Source organism: Balaenoptera borealis, assembly GCF_965194805.1.
Source record: "Balaenoptera borealis genome assembly, chromosome: 2".
NCBI classification, from domain to species: Eukaryota; Metazoa; Chordata; class Mammalia; order Artiodactyla; family Balaenopteridae; genus Balaenoptera; species Balaenoptera borealis.
The window spans coordinates 128,992,240-129,018,966 of NC_138867.1; the positions used below are offsets into that span (position 1 = coordinate 128,992,240).

A 26,727-nucleotide genomic window follows, 5' to 3' on the forward strand; every position below is an offset into this window, starting at 1 on the left:
CTGTATGAAAATCTTCTCAGGTGGCTGGTAGTCTGATTTGGGAAGCACTGATCCCAACGCATTCCCCTATCGGTGGAGAGAATCATACCTAGACAGCACAGACCTAGAGCTCCCTGAACTGATCATCAGCATCTTGAAGCAGAGAAACGAAGTCATGGATTGATTAATGCTGCAAATATTACGCACATGTTGTGTTCTAGGCCCTGTGCCAGCTGGTGATTATGGTCCCTACTCTCAAGGGACTCCTGGTCTAGGTCTGTCACTTATTTTTAGAAACAAGTCATCTAGCCAGAACCAGAAGGGACTTAGAGAGCATCAACCAATCCCATCATTACACAGTTGGGGAAACTGAGGCCCAGAGAGGGAAAGCAACATGTTCAAAACTACATACGGAGCAAATGTATTTTCCGCTCTCAAACCAGCTGAGGAACCCCAATGTTCTTCCCAGGAGAGGGCTGCATTCAAAATCCTAGGGCATTCACTCTTTGCTTTTTAAGCACTAAACCTACATAGAGTAAATAAATGTTCCTGCAAGTCTCACTTCAGATCTTGCTGACATTTTAGGTCCTTAATATACCTTCAACCAGAATGGAGGCAGGAGGGAACAGGGAACACCTTGGGGGTGCCATCAACTCTTCGGCGCTTTTCAAAGCCCATTCCCCGGCTGTGCTGAGGACATTGTGCCTGCCTCTTCCAGCACTTTAGAGTCTAAAGAAGAGGGGCCCGCCTCACGGGTTCACGAGGAGCTGGCTCCCATCTCTCTGTCCAGACTTGCTTATGTCACTGTCGCCCAGGGCCTGGGGAGGGGGAGAAGCGGAGGGTAAGTTGTGTCCGCCCCTGAAATGCCAGACGCCCTGCGATTGGCTACAAGGACTCCGGCCCGGCCGCGGATTGGTCATCGCTGAGGGCTTGAAAGGTGGATGAGAGCGGACGACACCTCAGACGAACTGCGGCCCGGGAGCAGACAGCGTCTCCGGCGAGTCCGAGACGCGGCCCCAGCCCACCATGGCCCGTCTCTTCCGGGCATCCTGCCTTCTCTCCCTGCTCCTGGCCGGCTTCGTTCCGCCGAGCCGAGGACAGGAGAAGTCGAAGGTGAGTGAGCCTCGGGGATGGGTGGCCGGGGGATCGAACGTGGTCCGCAGGTGTCCATCGCTCGGTGGTGAGGCACCCTTCTTCCCGGGCTCCCCCCCAAGTAGGGTGACACCTAGGTGCGAGAGACGCCCTAACTCCCGTTGCCTCCCTCTTCAGCATACCCAGACCGTCGTCAGACTCTTCGCGGTTCCATCTGTTGGAGACCTGGGTGCCCCGGGTGGGCAGAATGAATGAGGGAGGAAGGGTCTTCTCTCCCGGTCCACACTTTCATCCCCACGGCTACCTCCGGGTCGCCTTGCTACCTCCAAGCCACCGTCTGTTTCTGAGATATTCCCCTCCAGTGGGGCCTGAAGGGGGTGGGGGGCACAGAAAATGGCCTGGAGACTCAGGGTCTGGGTTGGCTGCAGAGGTTCCCAGGGAGAATGGCAGGCAAGGTGAAAGGGAAGGAACACGCAGCTGTGTGGTCCCCGTCTAGCCCAAGCATAAATGCAGGTAGAATTCTGGGATACTGGTAGAAGACGCAGAGTGTGACAGAAGGAGCTCTGAGCTGGCAGCAGAGAATGCCCAGGATGCTGACTAGACTCCCTTTTCCTTTGTGGACCTCAGTTTCTCCACCTGTAGCAGGTGGGAGGGCAGGGCACAATGAGGCTGATGATTTCAGAGGGGATGCTTGGAGAAGCTGCAAAATCCACACGCTGTGTCTCCTGTTTGGGGGCAACCTCACTACCCCCCACCCACTGCCCACCTTGGCCTGAGCAAACCTAGTAGCTGGAGAAAGCTGGGGACTGCCAGCTCGAAAGGAGAGGCAGAATTCTCCTGAGCCTCAGTCTATCCCCAGCAGAGTGTGTGGCCCTTAGCTAGAGTGGAGATGCTAAGGCCGGGAGCAGGGGTGACCACACATGCTTATCTCTTTGGACAGTATATGCCAAAGTGGGCACTGTAGATCTCTCCTCTTCCCCAGGGTGGGGAGGCAGAAGCCAGGCATAGACCCAAAGAGAGAGATTTATGTCTCCAGCATCCCAGTACACACACACACACACACACACACACACACACACACAAAAGGCTTGTATAAGCTGAAGAAGAAGCTTTGCACTTCTGTGTTTCTCAAATCTTCCAGGTCTTAATTCTAAGATCTTATGACTCCATGATTCAGTTTCCAAAATCGTATCTACTGTTCAGGAAGCCCATTCCAAACACAAGTTTCCTTCTGTCTGTTTCTATCCCCTGTCCTGTCCTCAGCCTAAATTCCAATCAGTCTGCCCCTGCTTGGAGTCAGCCTTGAGACTGGATGGTTATGGGGCCACTTCCTCTAAGCCTCTGGCTTTGTATCCAGTCCTGTTCATAATCTCCAACTCAGAAGGTATTTTCCAGGGCAGGGATGGTACTGAATTTCAATATTGGGGTGTGGAGTAGAAGTGAGGGTAGACCGTGGGTAGGGCAGTATCTTGGAGTCAGTCGTATAACCTCAGTTTGGGGAGAAGCAGAGAAGGGAAGACGGGCCCTGCTTCAAGAAGGCTGGAGGTAAGAACATGGATCCCATGAATAATTAATCATAGCCATGTGTTCTCTGTAGAACTCTGGGGAGGAGTAGATGGATTCAGAGAAAACAGGGTGGGTATGGTCTAGAAAACTCTTAGGGTGAGGTGTGATCATATCAGATACAACCAGCTAGGACTTGCTAGCTAATGACAGTCTGGGCATGCCTATTTCTCCTCCAGGTCCTGAGAGAGCTGAAATGTCAAAGCCCTGGGTTCTAGGACTCCACCACTTATCCTACCCCAACTCCAGGGCCAAGCAATGGGGCAAGGGGCAGGTGGAGAATGGGATGGACAAAGGGTGAGAGCCCCAAAGGGATGTTTGCCTCCTCCCAATTCAAAGGGAGGGGCTGAGTAACAAAGGGAATCCTCCTTTCCTTGCCGTGTCCCCTCTCCAGTCCAGTTTAAGGCTGCCCAGCCTCCCTGTCCTTCCTCTACAAAAGGACTTTGCAGAGGCTAGAGAGAATAACAACCACTGACGTGCGTGGGATCCTAGTAACCGCTGGTTTCTAGGTGACTAAACCAGGCAGAGAGAATCATGGAACCACCGGCTGACAGTCAGGGCTAAAGAGCCCTCAAGACAGCTCTGAATCTGACCCCGCCTCACAGCTGAGGAGCCAGAGCCCCAGAGAAGGGACAGGAGTCGTCACACAGAATCAGACCCAGCCAGGCCCAGAACTCAGGTCTCCTGCCCCCAGTCCAGCTCTCCTCTCACACTTTCACACTGGTGGGGGTGGTAAGATGGGTGAGGAGAAAGACACAGGACCAGCAACCCTAGCCAGCTGGGGTCCTGGCGGGGTCCCCCCTCCAACTCTCAAGCCATCGAAACTCTCCTGTCTTGTGCAATTGTGGGAGGATAGAGGCACCCTCACTCCCTCTCCCCACCTCCACCCACAACTCCTCTGACATCCGGGTTAAGGTGCAGGGTTCTGGGACTCCATGGGCCCAGAAAAGGGGAGGGGGCTTCCGTAAGGACTGGGCGTGTGCTCAGTGATGAATGCAGGCCATGGCTTCCCCCACCATAGGCGCTCTCTGACCCCTCTCGGTCGGAACTCACAGCACTGGCTTCACTGGCCCAGTAGAAAGGATGGAGGCTTTGTCACACATCCCTTCTCCTGTAAACTCCCTGCCCAGTGCATCATCTTCTTCATACTGCCTGGGGAACATCAAAGCCCTCTTCACAATGAGGTAGGAACGTCAGGGCCCTTTACCCTATCCCTTGATGGGTGGGTGGGGCGGAGGGCGGGTACAGATTTCTTTCCAAGAGGCTTGCAAGACAGTTTTGACCTGCTAGTAAATTCTCGCAGCCATTTTGGGAGGCAGGTGGTATTATCCTCTCCCGTCAGCAGATGGAGGCTCAGACTGAACGTGACTTGCCCAGGGCCACACAGCCAGCAAAGACTCAAATCTAATGAGAGGAGATTCCCACCCTGAAACTGGTTTCAGAAGCTGATCCTCCCGCTGTTTACAAGCTTCCATTATTTAGACAACCTCTTGGCTTTTTTTCTCCCCATTTCACAGTTTGTTTTCAGACCAGGGTGGAGTGGAGAGGCAGGCAGGAGGCCTTTCCTTCTGGCTGCTAGACCTCTGTGGCCAGCTAGGGTGTGTTTGTTGTGCCCTGGCTGTCTGTATTTTGAGGTGGAGCTGACCCCAGCTGGGGCCCACGAAGCCCAGGGGCTGAAGGAATGTCAAGCTTAGGTCTCAGGCCGGCCTCCAGCAGCCACCAGAAGTCACGGGGCATGGAATATTAGACTCACGTGTAGCAGGGAATTTGTACCGGAGCCAAGAAGAGAGCTTGCAGCTGTCCGGGAATGGCCGCGTGGAGGGAGTTCCAGCTCCCCTGGCTCAGCAGGCTACGGAGTCTTCAAGACAGAGGCTGCTTTTTTCACCCTCCTGGGGCCACGCCCTGCCAGCCCAGATGGCTCTCTTCACGCAGTTGGGCAGAGGTGTAACTGGCCACAACAGCAAGTCTTCCAGGATTGGTGGGAAGAGAGGACGTGAATTTGCTTCTCTAACTCCAACCACCTGGCTCTGTCTCTCTGGTCTATAATGCTAGTTTGCATTCGATTTGTTTATTGTCTTCTCACCTCTTCTCAGATGTCCAGGCCAGGACTACCCGTCCAGCTGCTAATTATGGTAGTGATGCCATGACACTCTTTCAAGAGTAGACCCAGATTTTTGTAGTCTGTACCAAAAAATGGCAGAGGTAAGATGGGGTAGAGTGGGGTAAATGCAGCATCCCGCTTGCCGGCAGTAATCCATGCCCTCCTCTCCCACTGAGAGTGACGCTGTCAAGCCATGGTGGTTGAGAACAGCTGATCCAGTTCAAGGTTCTCATTTTATAAATGAGAAAACTGAGGCCCACAGAAGAGAAAGGGCTAGTCCAAGACCACACAGGGAGTTAGTGGCGGAGCTGGTCATGGAATCCAGGTTCCCCAACTTGCAGCCCATTTAACGCTCTCTCTACTAGTTCTGGAGGCTGACCGTGGAACAGCGTGGGCAGAGGAAGGTATAATGGTCATTGTCACAGCTGCTCGCCCACAGGGAACATTGAATCTATGCCAGGCACTGGAGCTTTACCCTGACCATCCCACTTAATCCTCATGGCAGGCCTTGCCCCATTCCTGGCTACTATCCTACTTCCCTATTTTCTAACAGCGTCAGTTTTCCAGTCCCCCAGATCGGGAACCTCTGAATCACCACTGTCCATACTGCTGCTTCCTCATTTCTGTTCAGTTCTTCCTTCACGATGGTCTAGTTCAGGGTCTCATCACCACTCGCCTGCATTATTGCAATAGCCTCCCCGTCTCCACCAGCCCATCCAATAACACAACACCAGCATCGGGGGAGTGTCCCTCAGAGCCTGCCCAGTGACTGTTTATAAATTGACATGTGATGCAGAAGTAATGACCAAAGTAAGTATTTCTCCAAGTTTCCATAGCACCCACCAGCTTATTAAGTGCTTTCAAAATTATTGTCTTGTACAAGGAATTAGGAGACCTCACTTCTAGTCTGGTTCTAATTCTTGGAGTGGTCTTGGGCAAGTCAAGACCACTTGGGCCAATCAGTTCCACCTCTCCCTGTTATCTTGGAAATGGTGGAGTCCAAGTTCCCTTCCAGCTGTAACCGCTCCCCGGCGCTGGTCTTCTCTTCCAGATGGACTGCCATGCTGGCGTGAGCAGCACCATCTACGAGTATGGAGCCCTCGCCATTGACGGGGAGGAGTACATCCCCTTTAAGCAGTACGCTGGCAAATACATCCTCTTTGTCAACGTGGCCAGCTACTGAGGCCTGACGGGCCAGTACGTTGGTAAGAGCCCATCCCTCTTCCCCTGCTTTATTTGGGGCTGTTTCTGCCAGTTGGGCACATTCCAATCACAGGAGCTTTCCCCGTGCAAGGGGGAAGGGGTGACGGCGATCATGAGATTCCAAACCCTGTATCTTAATCCTACTGTGTTTCATGGTTCTTTGAAAATGATTATATAAGCCTGAGGTCTGATCACCTTCAAACATGTTCTAGAAGATTCTCAGTTATCCTTCATCCCTGGGCACCTCAACTGCTCTAAAAGCAGGAGGGAGGAGATTGGGTTTGTGCCTGGAGCGTCCTTTCATTGGAGTAAGAAATAATAGCTTTGTCTTGCTGAGAATTCCTCACCTGTCCTCAGCCCCATCTGCCTTAGTGCTTCTCTTGGCCCCTGGAAAGCAGGCAACTGGCCTGAGTCCCCAGAGTACAGGTGTTAGTGACAGAACCAGGTGTTGCACCCAGGTTTCATGATCCCTAGTATCCTCACTTCTTTCTCCTTAGCTGGGTCAGAGTCAAGAGCCTGAGGGAACAGGCAGGCGAAAGGCATCTGAAAGCACCCACAAGAAAATGCTTTGGGGGGTGGGGTGGGGTGTGAGAGGGAGGCAAGGGCAACCTGACCTAGAACGTTCTGCCTGGCAATCATTGGACCTTGGCAGTGGGTGACTGATTACTTATTTGATGAACCATATTGCTCTCTTTTTCCCCAAACCTCCAACCTATCCAGATTGGAATCCATAGGATGGGACTTGAATCCCAGCATTGCCACACTCAGTGGATGATCTTGGGCAAGTCCCTTCCCCTGTCAGGCCTCAGTGATTTCAGCTGTACAATGGGTGAGCAGGTAGAGTGGTACACAGGAGGGAGGGCTCCTCATCAGGCTACCCCAGTCTCTGCTCTCTCTCTCCCTGGCCCAGAACTGAATGCACTACAGGAAGAACTTGCACCATTTGGTCTGGTCATTCTGGGCTTCCCCTGCAACCAATTCGGAAAACAGGAACCAGGAGAGAACTCGGAGATCCTAGCCACTCTCAGGTGAGTGCTGACTCAGTGTCCTGAGAAAGCGCCCCAGCCTAGCCTCTAGGCATCTCTTGCACCGGCCCCTATTCATGATGGATATTTATCAGCCTCCAAGAACTACTCTCCCCTTCCAGGAACCCCGTTTAGTGGAACGAGTGGAAGAGGGGCCAGGAGAGGAACAGAGACAGGGACGATGGTTGTGAGCACATGACCGGGGAGGGGGAAGGGGAGTACAGGTGGAGGGCAGGGGTTATTAAGAAGGTACCAAACTGGAAAAAGACTGTAGACCCACATTATGCCTGTGCCCATTCAATATTCACTGGCTCCCACTGCCCACTGTAGCATAAAATCCAGACTCCCAACACCCCCTCCCCTGTTCTGTCCCTTCCTCTCATTTCTGAGCCCTGTGCCCATTTCCCTGGGACCCACATAAAAACATTGCTCTTAGGCATGTCCGACCAGGTGGGGGCTTCGTCCCCAATTTCCAGCTCTTTGAGAAAGGGGATGTGAACGGGGAGAAAGAACAGAAGTTCTACACATTCCTGAAGGTGAGTATGCAGCCACCTCTCTCAGAGCCTCTCTGCCCCGCTGAGGCTGGCTCTGCACCAGGCTGCAGCCGCTCCTGGCTCCAGCCCACAGAAAGACAAGGCCTGTGCCACCCTCCTCCGCTCCTGGGCTCTGGGGAATTTCTTGGCATCTGATTATTATTCCAACTAGAGGGCTTTGCAAACCCTAGGGTCTCATCAGCCCATTTTACAGATGGGCCCCAGAAGGGACAAGATTAGGGTCTCACAATCTGCTAGAGCCAAAACTGGTTCTGGGATTCAGTTTTCTAACTCCCAAACTGGTGCTCTTTCTTCAGTGCCAGGCTATTCTCCTTCCCCCAAGAAGTCCTGGGAAGGAGGCGGGATAAGGGTGGGAGGGGTCCCAAGCAGGGTTGACTCTATTCTCATCTCTGCTCCAGAACTCCTGTCCTCCTACCTCGGAGCTCCTGGGCTCACCGGGCCGCCTCTTCTGGGATCCCATGAAGGTCCATGACATCCGCTGGAACTTTGAGAAGTTCCTGGTGGGGCCAGATGGTGCTCCCATCATGCGCTGGCACCACCGCACCACGGTCAACACTGTCAAGATGGACATCCTGACCTACATGCGGCGCCGGGCCGCCCTGGAGGCCAAGGGGAAGTAACTGAGGCCCACCCCACCCCATGTCCACCACGCAGGGGCTGGGGAGGACTCCGTTCAGGAAGGAATCCATTTCTCCACCCACACCATACTCCCACACTAGACCCCTTACGATTACACAAGGCCTCAGCCTGACACGAACGTGTGCATACAATTGTCTGTACTGCTGTGCACATGGGTGTTTGCACGCATGCCTACAGCTGTGTGTGACCAGGTGTGTGCACACACTTATGTGTACGGCTACACGGGCTGACTTGCATGAATACCCAGGAACGTGTACCGTGTGTGTGGCGACAGCTGTGTGCCGTGGAGAGTGCCAGAGTAACTCCCCTCTTTCCAGTTCTCTGTTCCAATGACAACAATTCACTTCCTGCTGAGCCCAAAGAAAAAAACCAGCTCTAGATTCAACCTGGACCTCAACCCTTGGGGCCGGCACCTCCCACTGCCTCCAAACACCACCCCTGAAGTGCCCAGAAGTTTCTGGGTCTGCCACACTGCCCGACCATCCTCCTCTCCATCACACAGCCTCCCTCCTTCCTGAGGGCCCTCCCAAGCCCCCTACCCCGCCCCGCAGTGTTCCCTGAGAGTAGCCAAGGCAGATGTGAGAGCAAGGGCCATGTTCCCCGTGTCAGGGGTGGCATCTCCATGAAGGAGTGGCCCAAAGCCCTTGTGGGCGGACCTCCCTTGAGCCTGTCTGAAGGGCCAGCCCTTAGTGCATTCAGGCTGAGGCCCCTGGGCAGGGATGCCACCCCCGCTCCTTTGAGGGATGTGCCCTCTCCTCTCACCCCGACCCACTGGCATTAGACTCACCCCTGTCTGCCTAGTAAAGGCCTTTCTGCAGCAGCTGAGCCTACTGTGGTGCTTCCTCAATGGGGCCACCCTCGCCGGGGGGGAAGGGAGAAGAGGAAGAGGAAGAGAAAAGGAATGAAGGGAGACCTTTGGGCCCTTGCTTTTTGGTTTCTACCTAGGCCCACTCTGCTTCCTCACTCGGCATCTGGAGTTTGTAAAACCAGCTCACGTCTACCGTCATCCCACAGTTCTCCACGGCAGCTAGGGCTCAGGTGAGGTGTGTATGTGACAGACGAAGAAACAGGCTCACAGAAGGTCCAGGCCTTGCCCAATGTCTCCTGACAAGTGAGGGGCAGGACGAGAATGTAAACCCAGGTTGCCTGACCCCCAGCCCCTGGATGACCCTCACGGAGGCTCTGAGCAGGGCCCCAGGGGATATCTGCCAAGAGTAACGGTGATGCTCCCGGGGGTGTCTGGGAGGAATGGGGTACGGAGGGAGGGGGCCAGGAAAGCAGCACTCTGGTTGACCAGGAGGGGAACATTCATCAGGGCATAAAAGAATACCAGTCACAAAATGTTAATCTTCAACTTGGATTTATGTCCAAGATTCGTGCAAACAGCTGTCCGGGGATCAACAGCCACCCCAATCCGGGCCTCCAGCACCACAAGCCTCCAGCTGAGGGCCTGGCAACTTCAGGCTGGGGCCCCTCAGCCGATGTGGCCGGCATGGGCTTCATCCCAGGCTGCAGTGGTGCTGGCAAGGCTGCCGTGGGCGGAAGTGGAGGGCCCAGGAGTAGAGCATCCTGTCTCTTCTGCTCCCAGAGGCAAACCCGCTCTTCCCGCAGCTCCTCAGAGGGGGAGGGGATGTGCGTGGGGCAGGTCCTGCTACTGCAGAGCTTGAAGCAAAAACTAAACACACACATGAACTGACTGTGGTCCCCGGAGGGGCTGCTGAACCACTTCTGGGGAAGTTGTGAAAGGAAGGGGTCTTCACTGCACCCCACTTGAGATTAACATCTGCCAGCACTTTCTGCAGAGGATGGCGGGTCAAGGCCGGATGACGCCTCTCTCCGCTCAGTGGCAGAGTAGTGAGTTTTTCCCAGTCACTCCAAAGGAAAGGCCCAGATGGACGCCTTCTGGATGGAGCCTCCCGAGTCTCTAAACAGTTCAGGTTGGGGCCAGGGCTCAAGCTGGCCATCCATCTCAGCCTCCCGAGTGGCTGAGGCTCGGAGAGCCCGTGGCCTCTAGTTTTCCAGTAAGCTGAAGTCAGCTGGCTCTGCAAGACGAAGCTGGAGCCAAGGGACTGGTTTCACTGAGGTCCCTCACGGTCATTTTTGGTGGACTCTAAATAAACAAAAATTTTGAGGATTTGAAGATGAGGTGCTACAGTAGGTTTCAAAGTCCTATGGAAACCAATATAGTAAGAGTGGAAAAAACCAGTTAGGGTTGTTGGGTATTACCAAGTGCCAGGCCCTGGGCTAAGTGCCTTAGGTATATTTGTCATTCAGTCCTTGCCCAGCCCTATGAAGCAGACAGATTATTATCCCTTTATGGGGGGGAGGGAACTGGGACACAGAGAGGTTTTTAAAAACTCGCTCAAAGTCCCAGGTCTAGGAGGTGCTGGCGCCTAGTCAGTCTGGTTTCAGATCCCAGAAATGGAGTAGTTCTGGGCGAGGGGACAGTCCTGCCCACTTGGCCACCCTCTGCCCTCATCAAAGCAGGCTCCGAGGGGCTCCACAGAACCTCTAGGGCTCCGCAGGGAAACATCAGAAAATGACCAGCCCAATACCTCCTCCTTCCAACCACGAGATCCTCCAAACCACACTCCTCTAAGTCACCCTGTAGTCTCGGCTCCCACTCCTTCTGCAGAGGGGCACTCGACCTCCTGGCACAGCTGTGACCCTTAGAAAACTCCTCTTCGTGCTGAGATGGACTTGGCCTCCCTATTGCTCCCCTTAGTTGCAGTTCTGCTCCCAGAAGCCCCACAGGCAAGGCAGTGCCTTCTGCCCCATGAGAGCCTCGCAGAAAGTGAGGGAGTGACCAAGGGCCCAGGGTGCTCTTGTGACTAGCGAACAGACCTCCAGTCCCCAACTGTTTATGGCGGACACCGTGGCCAAAGGGAGCTTTACAAAATGCAAATCTAATCTCTCATGCTGCTCTGATTTTATTTTATTTTTTATTTATTTATTTTTTTTGGCCGCACGGCAGGGCTTGTGGGTTCCCCAACCAGGGATCGAACCTGGGCCCCATGCAGTGGAAGCACAGAGTCCTAACCACTGGACCGCCAGGGAGTTCCCATGCCACTCTGATTTTAAAATGTCCAAGGGCTGCACATCATCCTTAGGATAAAGACCAGCCCTCCTACTGTGGCCTGCAAGGCCCTCTCGGTCAGGACCCGCCAACCTCCCTGACCTCGCCTTGCCCATCCCCCCTTCCCCACCTTGTTCCTGGCTCCAGCCATGCCAGCCTTCTCTCAATCCTCAAGTTGGCCACAGTTCTTCATCCCCTCCCACCAAGGCCTTTGCATTTGTCCTTTCTCTGCAAGAACACCCGTGCCTTCTGTCTCTTTACCTCGTTAATGCCACTCATTCTGAGGGTCTCAACTCAAACACCATGGCCCCCAGGCTGGGTCAGGTCCCTCTGCTGTCTGCTCTCATAGAAACCTGCTCTTCTTCCTTCAGGGCACTTGAGTGCAGTTGTATGCCCACTGGTGTGATTTTAACCATTCATTTCTGCCCGCCTCACTAGACAGTGAGGTCAGAGGGCTGGGACCATATCCGAGCTTCCCCAGAACCTCATACAGCACACAGCATTTAGACCCTAAACTGTAATGAAGGAAGGAATGGTTTCAACCCCCTCATGATGCAGTCACCATCCCTTTCTTCTCAACACTATTTCAGAAAGCTGGGCCTCCTCCTCCACCTAGATCAGAAGGTAGCAACATCGTCGTCCCCAAACAGGGGTGATCCTGGCAGATAAGAAGTTATCTCCCCCCATGGAAGACAAGGCCCATTACCAGGGGATCGTGCTCACCTGGTTCCGTAGGCCTGGCCGTGGGTGAGCCCATCACTTGGGAGCTCTGACTGCGTATCCCTCCACAGGGCAGCCGCCAGGTGTATTCTGGCTGCAACAACACTGGTGCTTAGTAATCAATAAACCACACTTGAAAAGTACAGTAGCAGCTACCGTGCCGGAATAGTACTAAGTTCATATTAATCGGGTATAACTGAATCCTTACAACTACCCAGGTTGCCACCCCCATTTTACAGGTTAGCAAACTGAGGCTCAGATGGGTTAAGCAACTTGTTGAAGGTCGTCCAGTTAGGCAAGTGGCCAAGCTTTGATTTGAGTCCAGGTCTCTATAATCCTGGAGCTAATCTCTTAAGCCCCACAGTACACTCCAGTGTTTAAAGATGCATGTAAGGAATGGTCATGGGAGAGAAGCTGGATGGAAGGCAGCTGTCACCAGGTGAGAGCGGGGGTGCCTGAGGGGGCTGTGGCAGAGGCACTGGAGAGGATGGGACAGGTGACAGCAGCTCTTTGGAGACAGAATGATAAGCAAGGGAAGAAAAAAGCAGCCAAAAAAATGGAAGAAAAGAGAAAAGGAAAGGAAACTGAAAAGGGAAAAGAGAAAGAAAAGCAAAGGGAGAGAATGCATGGTGAGGATCTGGTACCTGGTTCCATGTGGAGGTTATAAAGAAGGTCAAACCCAAACTCCAGTACCCCTGGCCTGGTGGGCGGGAGAAAGCCCTCCTTCTGGGCCCACTCCCTTACTTGGCCTTTTCTGTCCTACACCAGTGACCCTGAGCAGCCCTGGGCTGGAAGGTCCTGCCCCTGAGACACCAGGCTGCACACCACAGTGCTGTTCAGAAGGGGCCAAGGATGCAGCTTCTGACTCCCTCACTTGACCTTGCCCTCTGGAATGTGTCTGGGTGGCCTGTGTGTGTGTCCTGGAGTGAAAGAGGGGCACAGACTCACCAGGTGGAAGAGGCGCGAGTTGGGAAGCGGGGGTGGGTGCTCCATGGCCGTGGGGGGAGGCGGGTAGCGGACCTGGGACCAGTCCTCAAAGCCACGGTGCGGCACAACGGGGGGCATGGGCGGGTAGGCGTAGGGGTAGGCCCCGAAGAGATGCTCCGGGTGGGGCTCCACGTGGTAGCGGTCTGCCGAGGTCTGCAAGAAAGGCTGACATCTGGCTCTGGCCTGTGACAGGCTGCATGGGCCGTCCCAGTGACACCCATCCCATCTCCCGTTCTCCACTTAGAATCTCAGTTCTCTGAAGACTGGCACGTGGCCACGGAAGGCTGGCACATGCACACAGGAGTGGCACATGGGCATGGAAAACTGGTACACGGGCACAGAATATCAACTATGATAACGGTTAGTGTGTCCTGAGCACGTATGCTGTACCAAGTACTGTTATGAATGCTCCACCCACATTACCTCATTAGTTAGCTGGGCACCTGAGCAAACGATGCCCCCCCCACCCCCAGTGACTGCAGCACCCTGAAGGAGGTAAAATGCAGTAAGTGCTGCTTCCTCCCTCAAGCCTCCTCACCTTTGCTTTCCTCTTCTGCTGTCTCAGGGCATCTTTCGCCCTTTCCTCATCTTTGAAGGCTTTTAGCTGAGAGAAGGAGGGAAGGAGAGAAGACTGTTAGGCTAGGTGCTTCCTGGCCAGGCCTGGATTCAGGGCCTAACCAACCGCAGGGTTGACCAGCCAATGCATGAGGCACCGCTATGGGCTGTCCTGCCTGGCCCAGCCCCGGGAAAGGGCCCTATGAGACATAGCACAGCCCAGGCTGCAGGCTGCAGGTAAGGCCTGCTCACGCATCACTGGGGGTGGTCTGAACACAGGTCAGGAGGGTTGTGTGAGCCTCACTGCTTCTGTGCTTTCGCATTAACACCTTTTAGTTACAATGTGGGAGAGAGTGGATGGCTCAGAGCTAACTCCTAAATTTGCTCTTTTAAGGCGTGAAAACTGATTGTGGAAAATCAGAGCTAGAGGTCAGAGAAGGGAAGGGCCTTTCTGAGGGCCACAGAAATGTGGCAGCAGAGCTGAAAGGAGGATCAGTGAGTGTCCTGACATCCAGTCTCACCAGGGACCCTCCAATCCCTGCCCCCTCCCCGTGAGGACAGCCAGCTGCCCCCTCCTTGGTCCAGCTCTTCTCACCTGGGCATGTGACAGGGTGACCTGGGCTTGCAGTTTCTCCACCTGCTTCTTCAGCTCTTCCTTCTCCTCATTCATGCGCTCACGGTCGCTGCGCTCCCTCTGGAAGTCCTCCTCAAAAATCTTCACCTGAAGGGGTGGGAAGGGGTGGGGAGGTGGTGAGAAAGGGAAGAGGCAGGAGGGGCAGTTTGAGTGGAGACTCAGACCTGCTCGGGCCTAGAACCCCGGGCCTCCTGATGGGAGTGAGACATCAAAACTGGTTTCACCGCATCTCAAAAATCCCCGTGGGGAGGGGAACAGGTGTACCTCTGGCCCCCCACCCGCAAGTTCAAACAGATAGCTCTGGGTCTGTCTATCTTATATTCTGGGCTTCAACATAGGCTTTATTTGAAAAAAGGATCCATGCCAAAAAAGAAAACAACAGGTTGACAGCCATCAACCAGTCCCATCCTTTCCTTCTGCTGAGGCCCACAGAGAGGTGGAGGCCACAGAAAAAGAATGAGTGGAGGACTGGAGTTCCAGTCTCCTGGCTCCGAGAGCAGAGGGCCTACAAACTCTCCCAAGGCTCTGGGGTGCACTGGCAAGGAAGGGACAGGGTGGGGCCCTGTCTCTGCCTCTGAAGTTTCACAACCTTACTGCAGATCAGTGAGAAGCCGACCAGGCTCAAAATGATTTAGAAGGATCGAAAGCATGGCACCAAACAGCACAGAAACACGTGAGAGAACCAAAACCTTTTCAACTTCCTTTCAATTCTCTGTGTCCCTCAAGAAGAAGGTCTGCATTTTATGCTACTGTGTCTTTAACAGGTTTCTAGTACTTAACTTCCCTTAAATAAAGGGAGAGATGACTCAAGCTCAGAGTCTTCATCAGGCGACAGTGTCTAGCTAGAGTTCAACAACACTATTTTACCTTTTACTGTATTTATTGCTTACAGTTACTTTCTATTTATGGCAAATAATAAACAGGTTTTCCCATTTATAGTAGAAATCTGAAGTTCCCTTTTAAATATATTTATTGAATTTATTTTAAAATTTGTTTACAAAATATTAGGTAAATAATAGCACAGCTGGGGCACAGAAATGTTTAAGCCATGATGGTGGTAGAGGAATGACCTAGATAGGGATACACTGGTGGTGAGGATAAACCTATATCCAGACAGGGGTCCTGGCCAATGGCCAGAAAGTGGACTACAGATTACAGCTTCCACATGGTTCAAGGCCCATCCTGGGCCCTCAGGAATGCTCCAGCTCCCGCTGGACACCTCCTACCTGACCTCTTCCCCCTAGACTCACCTGCTGTTTCAGCAGTTCATTCTGCGTGACCAGCTCCTGTTTCCTTAGCAGGCCTCCAGCTCCTTCCGGGCTCCCGAATGCTGTTGCTGGAGATGATGGGGAGGCCTGGATACTCAGTGCTTCCTCCAGGGCCTGGAATGAGGAACAGAGGAGACGGGCCCATCAGCAGAAAGCCCCTGGAAGTCAGGCCTCATTGGAAGGGTGAGGCTCCATTGAAAGGCCCCTTTCCTGATAACAATAATAATAATAATAACCACCACTATTTAATAAGTGCTATCTTATTTATGAACACTATACACAACATTTCACTGAATCCTCACCACAGTCCTATGAAGAAAAGATTGTGACCATCATCCCCATTTTATGGATGTGAAAACTGAGGTTCAGAGACCTGAAGTGATTTGTCCAAAGTCACACAGCTAGTAAGTGGCAAAGCAGGGACTCAAAGCCAGCATGTGCTCTTAACCAGCAGCCTAACCTGTGGTCTTTATGTAGAAGGGAGAAATCTCCTTCCCTGAGGATGAGTGGCTCAATTCTTAGCACCCAGACCTAGAAAGAACACTAAGTCCTTTGGGGGAAGAAATTTCAGCCTCCCCGACAACTGCGTGCCCTGTGATTCTTCAGCTTCCGTAACCCATTCCCACCAAACCAACCTCTCCATCCCCAGCTCTTCTGTATTAGATTAGCCTGGATTTTAATTTTGACTTAATTAATATTTTACCTTTCCAACCCTGAAAATGGGCTGACACATCACCAAATAGCATTTTGAAAATTTAAAAAGCACCCCTGTTTTACCATGTCCACAAGATACCTTTCCTTACGTAAACAGTGTGCTCACATTCTCTTAAAAGTTTGCCATTAACTGGTTTTCTCCTTCAACCCTGTTAACGTGTTGCGTGAGAACTTTGGAACGCCTCTCGAGACTGGACACCCTCATCACCACCTAGACTTCAGCTCCTAGACAGCAGGGCCTCTGCTGGCCATGCGTCAGCACTGCTCACAGTGCCTCCCTGGACCTTGGGGAGATATAGGAAACCTTCCCCAACTTGGACTTGGGCCCCACTTGCTCTCCAAGACTCCCCCAGAAACATGAGGAAACTGCTGAGCCGAGAGTAAATTCAGGATGCTCAAGGGGCGGCTACGGCTGCACTTCACCCTCCTCCTCCGTCTGCCCCATTTTTCAGATGAGCAGGCTGAGGTCCAGGGACAGGGAGAGCCTCGCGTTAATCATCCCCACCGGTGTCTGTCCCCAGCTACGCCACAGAAACCTGGAGGGCAGCGACCCTGTCTGAGTCATCGTTACAACCAGCAGCAGGCACGACATTCTGCCTGGATTTAGACCCCCAATTCCCACAGCTCAGGACAGATCGTTCTTTTCCCAGAGAACAGGTCCCAGGGCCCCACACTCAGCATCATCAGCGCTTACCAAACACCAAAACCAAACAGAAAGGGTCACCCCCGGGGCCTAGTGAATGCAAACTCACAGCAGAGCCCGCTGTGAGCAGGAGAGCAGGCAGAAGGGAAAGGCAGACAGACAGACAGGACGGGAGGAAACGCTGAGCACAGGCTCCACAGCAGGAAAAGCTGAGCCTTAGGAGAAAGTTTCCTTTCAAAGCCCCTCCTGTCAGCTTGTTCCTTTAGCCCCTGCACTGGAAGGCAGGCAGGGGTTATAACCTGGGACCAGAAACAGCCCGGCCCACCGCCTCTCACCGTGGCTCAGAGCAAAGGGCTCCCGCTTTACCTGGGCTCTCCCACCCCCACCCTGAGCCCCATCTCCCTGGATCCCCCTGCTCGAGGGCAGGAACCTCAGGCCAGTGATCATCCACTCCCTTCAGTGAGTTTTTCCTGAACACGGACGGGCTTGGTGCCAGGTGCTGGGGGATACGTACCCTGGTGAAGACGCACACCCCCCACAGTCAGATGGGAAGAAAGGTCATCGATAAGTAATGACAAGAAAATGCCAGAAGGGGTGTGAAAGAAGCTGCCGGTACTTTAGACACACAGAATAGGGAGCTCAAAGGAGACTTGGGTTGGGAAGGCCTCACTGAGGAAGCAGTGTTAAAGCTAAACCTGAACGATGAGGGGGTGGCACTGTGTGAGCAAACAGCACGTCCAAGGGCCACAGGGGAGCAAGCATGGGGTCGTCCCAGCCTGGCACTCAGCGTGCGGGGAGGGGAAGGCAGAGGTGGCAGAAATCACGGGGCAGCACCGAGAGCCTCAGCGCCTTCGCCCTGACCCAGGAGTCGCCCCCCCTGAGCTGAGGTTCTGAGGCACCGGCCACAGGGCGGGCACCGTGGCTGGCTCAGGGAAGCCCTGCCCGCCCAACAGACCACAGCTGAGGCGCCCACCTTGTTGAGCCGCTGAATCTCCTTCTCCTGGTACTCCCGCTGCCGGGTGAGCGGGCTCAGCTGATCCTGCAGGTATTTGACCTTCTGGCGCAGCTCCTTGGCCTCTGCTGTCAGCTGCTCCTTGTCGGTCTGCAGGGAACACAGGACTGGTAAGCAGGGAGCCTCTCCAGGAGGCCTAGACTCCCTGACTGCCCGCCCCGCCCTGCACGTGGCCATGCCTCCCCTCTCGCTCTCACTCTGCTGCCCCACGATGCTCAGGCACAAGGCCCCAGGCGAGGCACCCGGGTGAGAGCGGTAATGTCTACATGGTCCTGTCCTCAAGGAAGGGGTGGCTCAGGTGAATGAAAGGCCCCAGGTTCTGCCACCAGCTCCTCCAACAGTGAGCTGAGCCCTTGGGCACTGACCCAGCCCTCTCTGGTCTAAGCTCTCCTATCTGCCATGGGTAAGGGGTTCGTAACAGGAGTCACAGGTGGGCTTCAGGAGGTCTGTGAGCCCCCAAACTGAGCACACAATTTTGACTGTGCAACTTTCTAGAGAGAAAAGCCACAGTTTTCACCAGATTTGCACAGGGGTCTTCTATGATGCACAGAAAGCGATAAGCCACTGAAAGTCTCCAAAGGACCTTTCAGCTCTTACAGTCTCTGAGCCCAGAGGAGATAAGACCCTCATAGAAATAAATGCAGCATAAGGCAGAAAGGGTTCCTCCACGGAGAAACAAAGTACTACTGTGAGGTTAAAAGAAAGAATACTACAGCTGAAAAGAAACCAGGGAAGGCTTCAAGGTGGAAGCACTGCTTCCATACTTACTATGGAACAATCCACGTTCTTCATCGCAAAGAGCCACATCTGGAATGGCCCTCAGAGAGCATCAAGTCCTAGCCCCTTTACACGACAGGAAATGACTATCCAGAGAGGGGAGGTGACTTACCCAAGGCCACGCTGTGAGCTGGGGCTAGACTAGAACCCAGGTCTCCTAATTCTGGTGCTCTCTGTCCCCTTGAAAGTCAAAGGGAGTGTTTGAAATAGAAGAGAGCAGCACAGAGCAGAGGAAAGACCAGGCACACCCACATTAAACTGTCTATTTCTGTGTGTTTATTTGTGATAAGAGGCCTGGAAAGATATACCAAAATGGTAACCGTGGTTACCACTGGGAAGGGCCTGGAATTGGGGGGTGGGGGTGGTGAGAGGAGACGGTCCAGGGAAACTCACTGTATCTGTATCGTGTGAACATGTCAATATCCTACAAACTAGCTGGTGAGCTGCTTTCAGCCAAAGATGGCCGAGGGCAGCCTTGGTTGGATCTTGTGGGAGTTGTTGCGGACTCCCAGTTTAAGAGGCTCCCAGGTCAGCACGGCCTCTATGGCCAGGTGTCCCTAACCACAGGGCCACGCTTCTGTCTTGAAACATCCCGCCTTTCCCCCAGCTGACAGGGAAGAGTGTCAGATGCCAGGAACTTATCCCACCCACTAACGTGAGCCAGGGTCTGGCTGACAGTCCCAAGCTGTGACTGTGCACTCACCAGAAAAGACAGGCAGTGTCCTCCCTAACACACATCTCCAAGGTACGGGGCGGTCGCCAAGGCGGGCTGACCGCTAGGAGAAGGCCCTTAGGTGTCGCATACTGATGGGAAGGAACTCTGCTGGAAATGGCCATTTCTAAGTCAGGCAAAAGCAGCCCGTACCCAGTTCTCATGAAGGAGAAGGCATGGTGACAGAAATAAAATCTCCAGAGAGCCTGGGGGTCAAATGGCCTTTCCTCTTTAAGCTGCTCCAGGATCCTGAAGGGCCTTGGCCAGTGTCAGTCACACACATGACAGATCAGATGCTACTTCTTCAGGGGACCTGTTCCCGGGCCCCCCCAGAATGAATCCAGGCCCCCTTTATGCTCTCGCCCTGATCCCTGTAACTTCTCCTGTGTCGTACTTAACATAGGTCTACTCATTTGCTTCTGTAATTAGATGTCCCGCGTCTCTTCCCCCGAGGGCGGGGTTGACTGTTCACTGCTGAGTCTGTGTGCCCAGCACGGTGCCCAGGGCATGATCTGTTGAACACTGACCAGAGGAAGGACTGAAGGAAGCTCTGTCTAATGCTGGAGCCCCTCGCCCACAAACAGCCATCACCGCTGTACGCATTCAGCAGCATCCAGCCCATCAAGTGTACTAGGGCAGGCCTGCGGAATCTCTTTTACATTCTGTGCTTCCCTGTGCAGTTCCCTAGATCGTAAGATTTTAACTGAACCAAAAGCTCTTTGGTATAAAAACAAGAAAAAAATGAAAAGAATAACTAATCCAATCTCGATTTTCAGATGGGAAACTGAGGCACGGGCAAGGAAAGTGCTTTTGCCTCCGGCCACACAGCCCTTGAGTACTGGAGTCAGAGATGGAACCCGCGTCTCCTGAGTCCCACCCCTGCTTGTTTACTAGCTCCAGACTGCTGGGGAGGAGAGGGCTGGCGCCCCGGAGCTGAAGCTGTGGGACCAACCGTCACACTTGCCTCCTCCATTTCTATCTTGGACTTGGCCAGGAGGAGCTTGCGGTCAAAGTCGCGCTGCTTCTGCTCCCGCTCGGCCTCCAGGTCCGTCACCTGCTTCTGCAGGTCCGCCAGCTTCTGGCGCAGCTCAGTGATCTGAGTTCAGAGGCAGAGAAAGGGAGTGTGTAAGGGCTGGGGGTGAACGTCCAAGGTTCAAGGCTGCTGCGAGGGAAGCAGCATGCAGGATGCTGGAGATGCCCGGAGAGCCCAGCTGTGAAGCAGGCTCCAGCCTTGAGCTCCCATCACCCCCACAGTACCTTCTGCTCATACTGCTGCTTCATGGACCGGAAATGCTGGTCCCACTGCTTGTTCACTTCCAGCAGCTGCGGGGGAGAGATTGGGGTGGGCAGGAGATAAGCAGAGAATGACCAGAGAGAGCCAACTCCTCCAACACCAGCTTCGCAGGCGTGCGCAGCGTGCGCGGACGGCAGCTACACACACTGCCTCGATCCTGCGCTTCTCAAAAACGTTCCTCAAAGCAAATCACCTTTATCAACCGCCACATTTTACCCTTGCCGGGAAGGCAAGACTAACACCAAGACACAGAAAGAGCATACAATTGTTATTGTAGAATTATGGAACACACACCCATGTGGAGGGCAATTTGGGACTTTGTATTTAAATTTCAAATTCTCGTTCTCTTTAACCAAATAATTCCACTCCGAAAAATGTAACCAAAAGAAGCACTTGCACAAGTGTGTAAAAACTATGTGTACTGTTGATCAGCTCAACAATGTTCATATTGCAAAAAAATCTAGAGGCCAACCTGAGCATAAGAAACAGGTTAAGGAAATGATAGAATAAACAGAAAATGGAGCACTGCACAGCTCTTCAGAAATTCAGGTGCCTAATACATTGCCTCCGTTCTGAGATGATACTAATTATTTGCCATAATCTTGATGTAGGGCTTCCCTGGTGGCGCAGTGGTTGAGAATCTGCCTGCCAATGCAGGGGACACGGGTTCGAGCCCTGGTCTGGGAAGATCCCACATGCCGCGGAGCGACTGGGCCCGTGAGCCACAATTACTGAGCCTGCGCGTCTGGAGCCTGTGCTCCGCAACAAGAGAGGCCGCGAAAGTAAGAGGCCCGCGCACCGCGATGAAGAGTGGCCCCCACTTGCCACAACTGGAGAAAGCCCTCGCACAGAAACGAAGACCCAACACAGCCATAAATAAATAAATAAATAAATAAATAAAATATTAAAAAAAAAAAAAAATCTTGATGTAGTAACAATTTGAGGAAGAAAAACAATCCAACATCATTAAATTAACAATGGAAAGGGCATCCCAAGTTCAAAAACATTAAAATATGATAAAAAGTACTCAGAAGTAAAGAAACATAGGGTATGTTTTACATATAAATAAATACCCTCAAAGATATAATTTTAAGGGAAGAAAGAAAAAAAGCAATCTGCAATGTGGTATGTATGATATCATTTTTACAAACATCATACATTAGTAAGTACATAGACAAAATTGAGGAATATGTAATGAACTGTTATCAACTGTGGTCATCTCCAGGAGGTGAGATTCTCGATCTTTTTATAATGAGCATTATATAACTTCTGTAATCAGAAAAAAAAAAACAAAAACCTTACAGCAATACAAAAAGAAAACTAAAATGAATATGCATATAAACAAAAGACCAAGAGAACCTGACTCTCAAATGTGCTGGAGGACCAGGGAGGGCAGAAAGGCCCAGGGTCTGGGACAAGGACCAGGCTGTGTGGAGAGGAGGGGCTCAGAGAATAGAGAGGGTGGGGCTCCCACCTCTGGTCCAGACATACCGGGGGTGGGGGACAGAGGAAGACTATGCACGAGACACAAGGAAAGAGCCTCAACTTCTGGAGACTCTCAACTGATTAGAAGCAGTGCTGCAAGCAGGTATGGGATCTCTCCTTCTGTGACAGTCCCTCCCTGAACCAGCCGCGTGGTGACAGATGAACCCCAGACTCCCCATTCCTGATGCTAAAACTTGCCCCTTATCACAACCTCTCTCCACCATCCAGGGTTTACCATGGGAGCCTTCCTAAACTACCCCCTGCAGCAATGTTAGGCCATACCCCAAATGCCACCTCCTCAGAGTGACTCCTGTGGGTAGGGGAACTGATCAGGAGACAAGAGCCAGGGCAAAGCAGCATCTCTCACCCACGGGCAGATGGTTCAGTAGTCACCATGGCAACGCATCACAGAGACCTGGGCCTAGCCGGAGCCAGGGGGCCAGGGAGGGTCTTTGTCCTGCTGGTCCCGGGAGTGAGGAGGGGTCTTCCCCGACCACCACCACTCCCTCCAGCCACCTACCTCCGTGCGCTGCTGCTCCAGCATCCTCACCTTCTTCTCAGCCGCACCCAAGGCTCCCACCTCTGGGACTTTACCTGCTGTCACACCAGCCTGAGGAGAAACACAGAGGGGCCTTCAGCAGAGCCTCAAATAACAATTCTCTTCCCTACTCAGTGCTCCTCTGAGACTGCTCACCCATGAGGCCCAGCCCTCCGTCTCTTGCCTCTCTACCCTCCCACCCACCAGGACATTGCTACTCATCCCAGCTATGACTGAGTCCCTTCGGGAAGTCCATGGAGATCATTATTCCCCCTCCCTGACCCTCAGTGGCTCCCGGACCCTTCCCTCTCCCTCCCCCCCACCCCACCTCCATGGCCACTTCTTTTCCTGCTCAGGCTCTCTCTCTAAGGCACTGCCAGCTGCCCTCTCCTCCCCAACCCATCAGCCAAAAATGCTCCAGCCTGGAAGGCAAGAGTTACACATTTTTTTTAACATTTTATAAAATGTTTATTTTTAAAATGTTTTTTAAAAGATACACAAATAAAGATTTGTGTGCATGTGTGATTAGTACATGTATTTCCTAGCTCTGACCTCTGAGAGGGCCTAAAGCAGTGTCACTCCAATAGCAATGAGCACAGATCTTGGTTTCTAAACACCATTCTCTAACAAAAAGAAACAGGACTCCTTGGAGAAGTGGTTAATTTCAGGTCTGGGGCAGGGAAAATATAAGGTGATTATGGAGCGACTTGTGGTGCCAGAAAGTAAGGAAGTGCTCAATCATAATAATAGTAATAAGAAGAAGAAGGGCACGTCAAATGGGCATAGGAGACAACTTGAAAGAGCTTCCTACGACCAAAGCTGGAACAATTTGAACAAGAAAACAAATTGCGACAGTGCTGGATTATAAGCCAAAGAATAAAATAAATATCCTTGAGTCCCTATTAATAGAAAAAAATAAATGAATAAATAAATAAATAGATGGGGGAGAAGAAAAATTCCAATTAGTAAATAGAGAAGGAATGAGGGAAGCACAAAATCACCATTAGAAGACTATAGCAATAATCACTGCAGGTGAGATCGGCCAGTGGATACTAAAATTAGTATAAGGAGAAACAGGACATCTGCAGTCTCAAAGTGTCTCCTCGAAAGTAAATATTTATTAACTACAAAGGGAAAATTAGTCCCTTTATTATGGAGAAAGCTGACAGACACCCCTTTAGCCAAATGATCAAGATTGAATGTAAATAGACACATCGATATCATGTACCCTTGACATGATGCAAGATGTCACTCCAGTGATCTTCTTGTCCAAATCCATAACATCAGTCTTATCATAAGAAAACATCAGAGAAACCCAAGTTGAGGCACATTCTACAAAATAACTGGCCAGTATAACTCAAAAGCCTCAAGTTCATGAAAGACAAGAACCACTGGGCGCTGTCACAGACAGAGGAAACTAAGGAGACAGGACAACTATTGATAAATGCAATGTGGGATCCTGGATTCGATCCTGGTACAGAAAAAGGACATGAGTGAAAAACTGGTGAAATCTGAACAAAGTCTGTAGTTCAGTTAATAGTATTGTGCCAATGTTCATTTCCTGGTTTTCATCACTGAACCACGGTTAGGTGAGATGTTAAGGCGATGGGGAGAGGGACACTCTCTGGACTATTTAGCTACTCTTCTGTAAGCCTAAAATTATCTCAAAATTAAAAATTAAAAAAAAAATTTTTTTATACATAGGAAGTGATGGGAATTCCCTGGCGGTCCAGTGGTTAGGACTCTGCGCTTCCACTGCAGGGGGTGCGGCTTCGAACCCTGGTCAGGTAACTAGGATCCCACTGCATGATGCTAGCAATTCAGAAACTGAACACCAGCTCTATCTCCAAGGCCCTGCTTGATGTAGGCCAAGACCCACACCCTTTTTGGGCCTCGGTACAAAGAGATCAAACAGGATGGGCCCCAACCTCTGACATCCTGTGGGTCCGACAGCATTTGTCCTGGAGTCGTTGCCCACATTCTCTCTGTTCCTTGCCTTCCCATTCTCGTCCACACTCCCCTGTGGCTGGTTGGGGGGTGGGGGGCGGGGGGACGGTGCTGAGTGAACTTGTGAGGCTCAAGCGCCCCTACAGGCTGAGGTACACCATAGAGCCCGGGAGTAAGGGGAGAAGGCTGGGGGAGCCCTCCAGGGACAGTCTCACCTCCTTTAGGAAAAGTGAGAGATGGGCCTGCCCGTACTGGGGAAGGAGGAAGGGGGGTGCCGTGCTCCTGGGTGCATCCTTAACCTCCACAGAGAAGAGAGGCACCAAATCTGCCATTAAGAGTGACAGCCAATGTTCACTGTTTACCATGTGCCAAGTGCTAAACCTACTATACAGGCGTCACATCACTGAATCCTCCAATGACCCTCTGAGGTAGGCGTCATTATCTCCATTTCACAGAGGAGGAAACTGAGGTCAGGTTATGCAACTTGTCCAAGGTGGCAGCACTGACCAGAGGTAGAGTCAGCATTCAACCCACATGCAACTCCAGGGCACAGGCTTCACCACTGCCCAGAACGCACGCCTCCTACGGGACCTCCCTCCCCGGCAGGGCAATAAGGGCATCTGGCCTTTCGAGAAGTCAGTGAGGTTAAGGGCTTTGGAAAAGTGAAGAGGTCTGCCCACACACTTCTGAGAACCCAGGGGAGATCGGAAGAGTCCACAAGTCACTTCCTCAAGAGGGCAGACAAGGCAGGCTCTGACTTGAGGGGTAAATGGAAGAAGAGAGGGGCTTCATGGGCTGGGATTCAGAAGGCCATTCGTCGGCACGTTGCCCTCTCACACCCCACGTCTGCCTAATAACAGGTGGATGCAGGAATCTAGATGATGTGATGTCACAGGACCTCTCCAAACCTCCTGCCATAGCTGTCTCACGGAGTAACAGTCCCAGCCCTGCCTCCCTGACATGTAGAGAGGACGTCCAAATCACATAATGAGTTTGCAAATCCCGGGTAAACTCTACATTGCCACATAGTAATAAGGAATTAAGTTATTAGGATAATTATTACTATTACACAAGTGTGGGGTTTGTTAAAGACACTGAGTCCTGCTGTACAGCCATTAAACCCCATTAAAGAGGAGAAACATGTCAGTAAAAAGTTGGGACTCAGCTCTGCAGCACAGCACAGGCCAGGCAAGGGGCCAGCCAGCTCCTAGCTGGGAACTGGATGTGAGCCAGCGCTGGGAGCTGTGGTGGGAAGGGGGCAGGTGGGCCAGCCCAGGGCATTAGCAGGCCTTGCTGCGTCAGCCCACACCCTGTTCTCTGCATGTCAGAGGCTCCCAGGTAGGAGCTTAACAGAGTTCCTTCAGGGGCTTTCTCAACCTAACACCCTAATACCACTAGGGGTATCTGAGACATTAAACTGACTTTTGGGAGCCACCCTGTAAGAAAGGCTTCGACAAACTGGAATGTGTTTAGGGGATATGCCCAGACTGCACAAATGACACGACACCACCTTTATGAGAAATGACCAAAGGAACTGCAGGTATTCAGCCTGGAGAAGAGAAGGCATGTGGGAGCCAGGGGGCCAGAGTCACAGGCAGCAGGCTGAGCGTGTGTCCCAGGGAATGGGATGCTCCATGTGGCTGGCGGCAGAATAAGGGCTGAGGAGTGGAAGCTACAGGGAGGTGGACTCTCAGGACAAGCCAAGGAAACGCTGCCTAACAACTAGAACCTTCCAGCAGTGGGGCTGGCTCACTGCCTCTGGAGGCTGGGCACCAGCCACTGCAGTGCTGGGGAAGGAGTTTCTGACCACATACCTGCTGCTGTGCGGCTGCCCCCTTCTTGCCCGTGCCTTCCGTCTTTGGTGAGCCTGGCCATCTGGAGGCACCATCTTTGCCGCTGCTCATCAACAACTTCCTGAGCTCCAGGTTTTCCTCCCTGGTTGGAGGCAAAGAGAGAGGTCATATTGCTGGCCCTGGGTCGAGGATCCTGGGGACCTCAGACCTGCTACTCATCTGAGTTGCAGCTGAGATGTGGGGAGTAAGGCGAGTCCCTGAGACCTGCCCTCAGGTGCAACCACATAGGGCATCCTTACGCCACTTTGCTCGGCTTCCCTAGAAGTTTCTGATGCTCACCAACAGGGTTTCCCCAACTGTGAGACATCTGTATACATGAGATCTTCAGGATACATCCATACTGCATTAAAGAACCC

General features: G+C 52.5%; 2 protein-coding genes across 9 annotated transcripts in view; one reads left to right on the forward strand and one right to left on the reverse strand.

The window, feature by feature from the left end:
- Positions 1-931: 931 nt before the first annotated feature.
- Positions 932-8,976, forward strand: GPX3 (glutathione peroxidase 3). Its single transcript, XM_082381520.1, has 5 exons — positions 932-1,092; positions 5,787-5,940; positions 6,849-6,966; positions 7,400-7,499; positions 7,916-8,976. The coding sequence occupies exons 1-5, from the start codon at positions 1,006-1,008 to the stop codon at positions 8,135-8,137; spliced, it is 681 nt and encodes a 226-aa protein (XP_082237646.1). The 5' UTR covers positions 932-1,005; the 3' UTR covers positions 8,138-8,976.
- A 523-nt stretch (positions 8,977-9,499) lies between these two features.
- The window catches only part of TNIP1 (TNFAIP3 interacting protein 1), a 52,224-nt gene continuing 34,996 nt past the window's right edge, over positions 9,500-26,727 (reverse strand). For 5 of the 8 annotated variants that reach the window (XM_082381487.1, XM_082381493.1, XM_082381492.1 and 2 more), the window contains 11 exons: positions 26,333-26,453; positions 22,554-22,643; positions 20,512-20,577; positions 20,207-20,350; positions 17,727-17,855; positions 15,379-15,510; positions 14,090-14,215; positions 13,478-13,543; positions 12,901-13,092; positions 11,956-12,046; positions 9,500-10,266 (listed from right to left, as the gene is read on the reverse strand). In XM_082381487.1, the coding sequence (XP_082237613.1) occupies positions 10,232-10,266; positions 11,956-12,046; positions 12,901-13,092; positions 13,478-13,543; positions 14,090-14,215; positions 15,379-15,510; positions 17,727-17,855; positions 20,207-20,350; positions 20,512-20,577; positions 22,554-22,643; positions 26,333-26,453 (1,192 nt within the window). In that variant the 3' untranslated portion in view covers positions 9,500-10,231. The remainder of the gene's footprint in view (positions 10,267-11,955; positions 12,047-12,900; positions 13,093-13,477; positions 13,544-14,089; positions 14,216-15,378; positions 15,511-17,726; positions 17,856-20,206; positions 20,351-20,511; positions 20,578-22,553; positions 22,644-26,332; positions 26,454-26,727) is intronic. The other 3 variants (XM_082381491.1, XM_082381488.1, XM_082381489.1) reach the window with 2 other exon arrangements.